This window comes from Ruditapes philippinarum, unplaced genomic scaffold (genome assembly GCF_026571515.1).
Source record: "Ruditapes philippinarum isolate M1 unplaced genomic scaffold, ASM2657151v2 ctg4610_1_1_1_1, whole genome shotgun sequence".
In the NCBI taxonomy this organism is placed as follows: domain Eukaryota; kingdom Metazoa; phylum Mollusca; class Bivalvia; order Venerida; family Veneridae; genus Ruditapes; species Ruditapes philippinarum.
The window spans coordinates 15193-26814 of NW_026866495.1; the positions used below are offsets into that span (position 1 = coordinate 15193).

Below are 11622 nucleotides of genomic sequence, written 5' to 3' on the forward strand. Positions count from 1 at the left end.
ATAATATCATATTCATGATACAGCCGGAGTTGATACATTACGCTGTATATTTTATTTTTGACAAAACACATTGCTTAAAATTTAACTATCCACACATTTTCAGATTCAAATAATTCATTTTATTTTTAGTATGTTAGGTCTCCTCAATATGCATTTGTCTAATTTCTTGTACAGGGGACATTCAAATAAGTATTGGAATTCATACTCTAGCGTGTTACATAGTTTACATTTTCATTTTGATCAAATGATATTTTTTTATGTGGTTTATATTAATAATAATAATAATAATAATAATAATGATAAAAATAATAATGAAAATAATAATAATAATAACAAAAAATACATAAGAAAAGGGTTTAAGCATGTTTGATATGCGTGTATAAACAAATGTTCTATAACTTAAAGAAAATGTTTTTTTCACATATTTTGTATTCATAATTCTTCTCTCATGTGAGCATTGTCATATGAATTTTAAAAAATCCATTTTTTGAAAGCTCTTTATCAAATAATTTACAACTTTAATTCCTCTCTCCTGTGTGCACTGTCATATGAGTCTTTAAGGTAACTTTATGAGCAAATGCTTTGTCACATATTTCACAATGAAATTTCTTCTTACCCGTGTGCACAACCATATGAGTTTTAAGAGTACTCATTCGAGCAAATGCTTTGTCACATATTCCACATATATAATTTTTCTGCCCTGAATGTGCTTCTATATGAGATTTTAGAGTACATTTATGAGCAAACGCTTTGTCACATATGTCGCATTTATGTTTCTTCTGTTTTTTTCTGTCCTGAATGTGCTTCTTTATGAGATTTAAGAGTACATTTATGAGCAAACGCTTTGTCAAATATTTCGCATTTATATTTCTTCTCTCCTGAATGTACTTCTATATGAGTTTTTAGATTACTCTTTTGTGCAAATGCTTTGTCACATATTTCACATTGATAATTTTTCACTCCTGTGTGTACTGCCATATGTGATTTTAGAATACCTTTTTGAGCAAATGTTTTGTCACATATTTCACATTTATGATTCTTCTCTCCTGTGTGTACTGTCATATGTGATTTCAGACTGACATTGTGAGCAAATGCTTTGTCACATATTTCACATTTATGATTCTTCTCTCCTGTGTGTACTGTCATATGTGCTTTCAGATCGGCCTTGCGAGCAAATGCTCTGTCACATATTTCACATTTATAATTCTTCTCTCCTGTGTGCACTGTCATATGATTTTTAAGGTAACTTTTATCTGCAAATGATTTGTCGCAACTTTCACATTTATATTTCTTCTCTCCTGTGTGTACTGTCATATGACTTATAAGATTCCTTATAACTGCAAATGCTTTGTCACATATTTCACATTTAAATTTCTTTACTCCTGTGTGTACTGTCATATGCCTTTTAAGATAACTTTTTTTTGCAAATGCTTTGTCACATATTTCACATTTATATTTCTTCTCTCCTGAATGTAATTTTATATGAGCTTTTAGATTACTCTTTTGTGAAAATGCTTTGTCACATATTTCACATTGATATTTCTTCTCACCTGTGTGTACTGCCATATGTGATTTTAGAGAACATTTTTGAGCAAATGCTTTGTCACATACTTCACATTTATATTTCTTCTCTCCTGTGTGTACTGTCATATGAGTTATAAGATTCCATTTACCTGCAAATGCTTTGTCACATTGCTCGCATTTATAATTCTTCTCTCCTGTGTGTATTGCCATATGCATTTTAAGAAAATTGTTTTGTGAGAACAGTTCATAACAAATATCGCATTGAATTAACTTACCACCAGTATGCATTTTCGTGTGCCTAATTAAGTGTGTTCTATTTGCAGTTTTGTACTCGCAGACATCACATTTTGATAACTGCTTTTTTTCTGTACTGCTGTTCATGTTTCTGTTAGACAATACAGCTCTTGAATCCTATAAGATAAACAAGTAAATTTTTATCCCCTTTGTATGTCCAGTATTGTTACTGAAATTTTAAGTATGGTACCAGCTTTCAATTATTGGAATGTAAATGTCAAAACTAACTCCATATTTCGAATGATTATTTTTATACTGATGACGTTCCTATTTTACATAAAGGATTATCGGAGAATTGTAATATTAATATGTCTGTTAAAATACACTACAATGTGATAAAGTACAAAGAATTAAAGACTGTTAAATGAAGAAATTAAGATTTTTTTTCTTTGGGGAAAAAGTTGAATTTAAATATCAATGCAAAAATAATTTATGACTTAAAAACAGTGTTCAATTTATCGTTTAAACGTAATTACATATAATAATATATATTTACCCGTGTTCTGTAAACTTTCGAATGAAATTTGTTTCTTCTTGTTACTTTTACTCACAAACAATTGAGATATAAATTCGTTCTTATTGTGTATCATATCATGCATCTATTTTAATATAATGTCAAAGTACTTAGAAATTGGTGTTTTATAGAACACGCAGTTACTAAAACAAAAGGACATGTGAAAATGCTTACCGGATATATGTAATTATTTTAATTTGTTAATTCCTGACACTTTATTTTGACACATGGAAGTAGTCTATTCATTAGCCCGACATGCGCCATAAGCTATCTCAATTGCATTGTCAAATTAGTGCATAACAATAAGAACTTCGCCACAATCTATTTATCAACAAAATAATATATGTCAATGCCTATTATTAAGTCTGTTGTTTTCTTAAATAAAAGGTCAGAGTAGGGATCAATATCAATCAAAATAAAATATCATAGTATGGATCTATCTATCTAAATATTATTATGATTATTATTATTATTTTCTTATCATTATTTTTATTATCTCCATGTTATTATTATTACTAGTATTATTAGCATTATTATTATTATTATCATCATCATCATCACCGCCACCACCATCATCGTCATCATCATCATTTTTATTGCATATATTAAAGTCAGATTTTCAATAATTTTTCATTCTTCTTCTTCTTCTTATAATAATAATAATAATAATAATTATTATTATTATTATTATTATTATTATTATTATTATTATTATTATTATCATTATTATCATCATCATCATCATCATCATCACCACCACCACCATCATCATAATATTATTATTATTATCATTATTATTATTATTATTATTATTATTATTATTATTATTATTATTATTATTATTATTATTATTATTATTTAATCAATATTGTTTTTATTTTTATTAGTATTATTATAATCATTATTATTATTATTTATTATTATTATTATTATTATCATTATTATATATTTCAAACGATTATGCATAATGTCACTAAAATCGTTGGGCAAAAGTAAATGGTCAATGCATGAATCTACCGATTATTAGGAGAAAAAGTATAGATCTACATGTAAATGAAAATTCGGACGAATTTTATTAATCATATGAGTTAAACTGATTATTACCCTAATTTAAGATATATAGGCACTAAGTTATACTGTTTTTGTGAGATGAATTTTTGGTAGTAAATCGTACTAGATGTACTTGATTTTTCTATAAAACATGAAAAATGGTAGCTTTTGTATTAGTATTTTCTCAAGTACATGAACACTTTGTGCGCGCGCACGTTTGTGTGTGCGGTGAGAGGGGGAGGGGAGGATTGTTTGGGGAAGAAGCTTTTTAACCCTTGCCATCGTAATAGAATTATATGAGCAATTTACCAATGAGATAATTTCGCCAATCGTTGGCCGTACACAGTGAAATATGCCATGTGCCCTAAAATTTGTCACGAGAAGAAATAACACGTAACAGTAGCGGGAGACAGACAAAACCCCACACGTCAAAACCCCACACCTCAATTTTTATAGAGTGGACAAAAACCCCACATATCAATTTTATAGAGTGGAAAAAGTGGACATAACCCCACACTTTTTGTTACTAATTTTGAATTGACCGTTGAATGACAATAAAATATCCAACATTATTGACATTTTGAATAATTAATGTTAATTAAGATTTATGAATGTTTACCCTCAGAGTCTGATATTTATTTAAAAAGTTCTTATATTTGAAAGTTGACGCGACATCAGTAATTTTAAATATGGCGCATTAACGTAATTATATCAACTAATATGAAAATAAATGCATCGTCATTTAAATGGTCATATAAGTTCTAAATTTTAGTGCAGTAATTACGCCCACTTAAAGGGAGATACGTTTCGGCTAGAAGGCTTTAACTAATTTCTTTCTTATAGTAGAATTAATATTAAGTTATACTCCACAGTTTCCAGAATTTAAGAGTTTATTGTTCAACATCAGTAAAAACTTTGGTATCAAGATATTTGTATTGGTTTGTCGGTGATATGGAATCAAATATCCGCCTGTTTCTAGTAAATATTAGTTTATCTTTCTAAATAATTTCCAATAGATGAACTATTTAACATTGATTACAAAATATAAAAGATGATAGGGAAGAAAAGAAAATGTTGCTGAATTAAACCTGCTATCATCTTTATAGTAAAAGGTACGAAATAAATAATTATCTCCTCTGAATAATATATATTGATATATTATGTATTTTTCATGTAACATATTACATGCTTATTACATAAAGTAAACAGCGTCGAATGTGAAATAATTTGTGATAAAAGAAGCCACACGTTGATGAACAAACAGGTATTTTCATACGATTCTCTCTTTTTTAAATACTTAATCACTATAAGTTAACTTATGGTCAGCAAAAAGCCACACATATTTCCACAATATTCCCAATGAGTACAGTTTTGGAAACCGTATTAGAACACCAAAAATAAAATACTTTTGGGAAATATAAATTGTATTCCTGTAGGGCTTTAAAATCTGTAAACAAATAAAATAAAAGTTTTTATTTAATTTTACCCATGAAATATGGTGCTATATCAGTCAAATATATTTCATATTTTTTTAAAAATAAATATGAAATATAAATATGAAAGTGGGCGGAGTCAAAACTCATATTTATTTTAAGGGACTTCTTTCGCCATTTTGTTTGAAAAATCTTATAAATACAAACAACTTTTTTGTTGAATTTTGTTTTGATAACTATCTAGAATAATAGAAAATGGTCTAACTAAGAAAATAAATCCGAACACCAATATCTTTCATTCAGTCATTAACGCTGTACAGACGTTTAAAATGTTTTTTACGTGACGTCACAATCTAGCGCTAAATATCGCGTGCAAAACAAGACGATACTTATATTGCTCCGCGCTGTATAATTGCAGTTGCGTAGCAGGCAAGGAGGTTCATAACCATTTCTCTTTGATAATGAAATTAAATAAAAAGGTTATTTTTTCGTTTTTCGTGAAATATGGTATATATTTTCACTCAACATGATAAAATGCTTCATATTTTCACTTGCCGTCCCGGCTTGTGAAAATATGTGGCATTTTATCATGTTTCGTGAAAATATATTCCATATTTCACTCAAACGAAAAAATATCCTCTTAATATTATTAAATGTTTTTATGATAACTATGCGGGTTCAGTTTCATGCATTTATATCAAAGTAACATACACATGCGTTATATGACGGCGCGACCTCTTGATCTTTTAATTCTTGGCTAGGGTCAATACGGGTTTTGTGATATAATAACCTCTTAGCAATACATATGTGGTCAAATGATTTTCATAAGCAAAGAAAGACAGACAAATAAAAAATATTTAACAGACAAATGCTAAAGTGTAAGGAATAGGTTTGTTGTAAATGCTGGTGCAGGTAAACTGAATGTCCAAAAAAATAAGATCACATCAGATCAATCACTGCGTTCCCAGCGGTATTAGGAAGAAGAACGTGAGTGCGCACTGCGCAGCGATGAATGCTATGAAGAAAACGTGTCCAGCAGGCGAGCGACCGAGGGCCAGTCCACTTCGTTCTGGGGTTTATCACGGTCCTTACATCTGCAGATTTGACATCTGATAATTTGTGTAAACCTCTGCATCCATTTCGGTACCTGTGTACATAGAAAAGTATAAAAATAATTTAAAAAGTGCAAATGTTGCAAAAAAAAAACAACAACAACAAACCAGAAAACTTTGCATTGTGTTTTCCCATTTTTCTCAACAACACATTCTCAGAAACAGATTTATGAATGGAATTTTGTATATACATGTACATATATACGCAGACAAATCTTAAAGATAAAGGTTGTAAACCAGGACGAATTATTTAATTAAAAAGAATCACGTGCTGAAATAAGTTTTTTATCCAGAACATTTCAATACACACATAACATTTATCCTAAGTCAAAAATAAGGAAATGAAATCATTAAAATTTAATGGCAGACGACAACTGACACTAAATGGTAGACACAGAAAAAAGCACCTTTGTGTAAATATACACGTCTACAACATAGTTATTAAGTCCAAACGATTTTCAATCCTTGCATAAACCTATCCAATTCTTTACAATTTTAATCTAAGTTATTCCATTTAATTTTGAACAAAAATATCAATTATAAATGGAAGAAAATCAGGTAAAAATAAAATCCCACAATGCACCTGCAAGCTTATGCACGACTATAGTAGAAAAACAGATTAAAACATCTTATATTTTAGTACCTTAAGGTGACAACAGACACTTTCCGTGGTACTCACATAAATGTCATTTAAACAAAGTTATTTTAGTAATAATTGTTATTTATTTAATCTTTGTGCATTAAATGTCGTTGATCATCATAAAAAATAACATATTTGAAAAAAATGCCTTTGTAAATGTTTGATTTTGAATAAAAATCCTAAAATTTTAAATCGTCATATCAAAGTCATTTTTTAATTTTTTGTCATCAAACTTTTGGAAAATAACCATACTTATATTATCCAGGGAACCGTGTCTCAAATTTTTTCTTTCTTTTCTCAAAAAAATATTACGTAACGTCAAACATTTTATGCGACTTTTTTCACCATACATATTACGTAATTAAAGATAATTAAGTCGCCTATTGAGCAAACAAAAATCCCTGACACGGTTCCCTCCGTAAATGAATTTCCTTTCATGTGCTTTAAACCGCATGTTAATTGCTTGATTATTAAAAAAGTTATGCCGATTCAAAGTTAGTCCGACCAGCATCAAACGAAGTGTCATAAATCGGCTGTTCTCTCTCGGACCCCTACATTTCACGCTAAATAATTGCATAATACACAAATATCGCACCAGAGAGGGTCACAAGTTGCGGTAACATACTCTAACAACATTTTATGACCCAGTGACATCTGACCAATTAAAAAGCTGCTGATTAATATCAGTTTATAGCCGAAATTTCTTCAATTCTTAACGTGATTTACTGTTCGTCTGGTATCTGTCGCACATGTCACGTGACTATCGGTAAAATTTGAGGCACTCAGTGGGGGGAAATGGAACGCATTTGCGCACCGCTAGCGGGGTATTTAATTGTTTCCTATTTGAAGTTTATTATTAATGTATTATACCAGTGTCACTCTGCCTGTGTATTCGTGTATGAAATTCCGTTAAAATATAAAATAAAATAACAAAAAACTAAGCTTCTGACAGTCTTTTAAAGTCCATGGTAGATGTACAAATAAGAACGGGATATTATATATTTTTTCCACCAAATTGATAATGCTTCACATATTTTAATAGAAATAAAAGGTATTACTCGATCATTATGATCTGGCCTTCTTGACTTCTATTATGAATATCATCTATGCACGGCATAGAGATCCAGTTTCTACCGGGATAGACAATAAATTTCATACTTTGTCCCAGATTTATTAGTACTGTGTCCGATTTACAGGCGAACAATTTATTTTCACTGAGAATATATTTTAATATCTTTTTTTTATTTATAGAGAAATAATCATCCTTAGACAATCTAAAATGGTTTAGAAATTTGTCAGGGACACCTTACCACAAGTCACATAGGAGTTCACATAAAAAAAAATGTTGTCTGTTTTGTTGTTGTTTTACTTGACATTGTTAGAAAACGAGGTTGAATGTAAAGTAAGCCCTTGAATCCGTACAAAAGTCTATCAACTCAACGTAATATCTATCAGATTAACGGGACAGACAAATTATTTTCACACATTATGGATATTTTAGCAACTACATTTTTAATCAACCCCGTGGTCGTGCGATTTACCGCTATGCTTAATTATTTATGTTTCATACATTATGTTACGTACAGTGGCCGACAATTTCTTAATTTATAAAAAAGGCTAAATGTTGAGATATTCATAAAAGATGTACGTTAGTTGTACGATACATGTATTACGAGAAGTATGGACCAGTATGGACCTGTAATTCACGGATATATGGAACTACCGATTTCCCTCATTGATGCCTCAACAGGGGGCGGAGCGTTATCGATAATCGACAGGTTACGCGAATAGCAGATACAAATAGTATAGGTTCCGTTTTAAAACGTTTAAAAACACATTTTTTGGACTAACTGCTTCCAAAATTAAATCACGAATGTGTTCAGAAAAGGTTGATAAATCTACTTAGCAAAAAATCTCATTTTAGGTATTTTCAGTGATAATTGACTCCGTTGTCACCTTAAGCGATAATCGGGTTTGCACCAACCCCCTTTTATAGAAACCCCTTTATAGAAAATTAAGCAGCTGGCAAAAGTCCATACCTAACATTAAGACGTGACATGTGACAACGATGCCTACACTAAGTGCTTTTTTATGATTTGCAGTGGTGTAGGACATCAAATTCAAGACTGCCCAGGCAGTATTTTTCTATCATATTTTTCACCCTATATTTCATAGTAAAAAAAAAACATACAAGCGAGTAAAGAATACAAAGAAATCCCTATCTATTTCCGTGCCGTGAAACTGCATTTTTGAACTTTCAGAATCTAACGCGGTTTTACTTTCACAAAAAATACAGATTTTGTCTACAAATGATACTTTTAATGGATAAATAATAGAAATAAGCGGGCTCTACCCTTTATCCCCCAAAAATAATGAAAAAGTAAAAAAGTTACGGAAGAAAATATAACCTTGACCGTCATTTGTATTGGTTTTCTACCCCCACGCAAATCTCAAAAAGTCACGTGATATAGACGTCATAATGACGTACCTTCTCCTTTTCTGGTTTGTGGTAGATCCTCAACATTAGCACAGTGACAATATTGATGAATACGCTGAAACACATCATCAAGAAAACGTAGACACACAGCAGTGACATCGGGCTCGCGATCTGAGGCAGAAACTGCATTGTCGTCTGCATCAGGACCACGAACGACAGGAAACACGTGATACAGAATCCTAAAAATAGACGTCATTTTGTAATATAACCATACCGATTAAACTTATAACTATCATACAAAATTATTAACAGAGTCAAAAGAAATACATGCAAACAATATTTGTGTTCCAGTCACAAGAAACGTTGTTTTTTTCTTCAATAAACGTTGTTAGGTTATATTTTGTACAATGCTGAATACGGAGAAATGTTAGTCAAAAAATATTGACGTCTCAAAGCCAGATTCTCGGATATTTTTTGTTCTGGGTTAGAATCTCACTTCTTTGACAAATACTGTAAAAAAGAAAAAAAGGCATTGCGCATGCGTGTGAACATACCAATTCGTTCCCCGCTCTCGGCCGGTAGCAAGAAGACAAAACCGTTTAACAGTAATAAAATGGGAAGTCCGATATTGAAGGTGAAGTACAGAGGTTGTCTTTGAATTGTAATCTCAAATTTGACGTAATCAGACCCTCCATACTGGTAGATTTCCGAGTTTGTTGAGATGACCTTCCATACACCGTTCTTCTCGTAGTCACTGTAGAAACAAATCGGAATGTTTAGAAACTTGGATTAAACTTATCTTATGGACGCTTAACTGTCATAATTAGTATAATGATAATAAAAAATCATCATGATAATTAAAGTGCTAAAATTATCGATGACTATGATAAAGTGATAGAATAAATAAATAAATAAGTAATTTGATTGATTGACCAATCAATCAATCAATCAATCAATCAACCAATCAAAGTTAATAGTTTGATATAAAATAAAGTCCCCGAGTATATCTCAGATGTCAGATATAATGTTTGATCGGTTTTTTGAAAGCTGTATTTTTATTTTGATAGAATGGGGGAAATCCTATTTTGATAATCATCGAATTTAAAGTTTACTCATACATTGATGAGTAATCCGTTGAAAAGTTTTTATAAATCGTGTATTCCCTTGACAGTTGATTCGGGTATGACTTATACAACATTAAGATGAGTGTGTAAAATTACTTACGACATATCCCATTCTGTCGTCATAATTTGCAGGCGGATTTCTTCGGACATGTAGCCCCATGCCGTGTATGTAAAGTCACACACTTGCCTATCAAAAGGGTAATACGTAACATCCGGAGTACACGAACCACGGAGCAAAATTCTTGGTTCCCATTTTACCGTTTGGTCATCAGGGTTGTACATCAGTTTGTAAGTTGTATCTCCTATATTTTTAACCGTATCAACCGCGTTGACAAGCACTAATGACGGGGACCAGGCCTTGTCGTAATCAATGAGAATGGCATCCAGCGAATTTCCGGCAAGGGAGGTGTAAGTGGTAAAAATGACTTCATCGGTCCATTGTAGCTTTCATACTGCCGCTAATGTCAATTTGACCAAAGGACGGCATCAAAACCCGTTCAGCGAGCTCTTCAAAGCGAGCCCCCATTTGCACCGTCATTCGGATTGCTTTGGTTGACAATAGGTACAATGTCAATGGAGACTGGTACCATTATTGTAATAGTGGTTTTTGTATATTGTTTCATTAAGCAGACCGATAAGCATTCCAAAGTTTACCATTAACATGCGCGAAAGTGATAAATACAACGTGTAGAAAAAACACAAAACCGTTCTTCAGTAATTTCATTTCTGTTACTCAATTGCGTCAAGTGATTTATTCCTTTTATTCCTAACAAATTCATTACAAACTATGTTTTTAAAAATCAAACTTCTTCAATATAAAGAAATCATTGTTCATTTAACTTGTCAGGCTATATAAAATAAATATTCGGTTAACATTACAGGATCAAAAAAGAATTGTTACGTTACATTGTTTAACACTTTTGAAGTATTTACAAAATGCAAAATATATGAAGTGTGTATTCTAAGAAGTGTTCTGTTTGTGGATTTATAACGTATGAACAAAAATTCTATTTTAAAGCGGATGAAAGAAAATCACCTTAAAACCCCTTATAATACGCTTCCATTGGCCTTAAAGTAATTATATTTTAATCAGACGAGATGAAGAACTCTCTGACATTAATTACTTTACGTGTTGAGGACATAAAAAACAAAGCCAACCTGGTATGCTCGATTTATAGAATTGATCGCGTGACTAACAATTTAATCAAACGCTTTTGGACTAATACAACATTCAACCAAAACTAATCAAAAGAATCAAATTTGTTCAGCCATCTATGCGTTCATGCATTGTTTATGTATATTAGGTAAATAAAAACGTCCATCTGAAATTCTTTCTAAAGTGAAATGTATCAAAAATTAACGTCATAAAACAAAAGGTTTTAACAGAGAATGTGGAAACATAAAGGAGTAGAACAGATATCCTAACTTAAGTTTATATTTACATACATACATGTACACTGTTTAAAATATTCAAGTCTCTTTTCAATGCTATTA

The 11622-nt window shown here is 31.0% G+C and overlaps 1 protein-coding gene across 1 annotated transcript; it reads right to left on the minus strand.

The window, feature by feature from the left end:
- Positions 1–5650: 5650 nt before the first annotated feature.
- LOC132732656 (neuronal acetylcholine receptor subunit alpha-2-like) lies at positions 5651–10569 on the minus strand. Its single transcript, XM_060719128.1, has 4 exons — positions 10229–10569; positions 9559–9758; positions 9056–9243; positions 5651–5962 (listed from the first exon to the last, which is right to left on the minus strand). Exons 1-4 carry the CDS (start codon positions 10408–10410, stop codon positions 5831–5833), a joined length of 702 nt encoding a protein of 233 aa, XP_060575111.1. The 5' UTR covers positions 10411–10569; the 3' UTR covers positions 5651–5830.
- Between the last annotated feature and the right edge of the window lie 1053 nt (positions 10570–11622).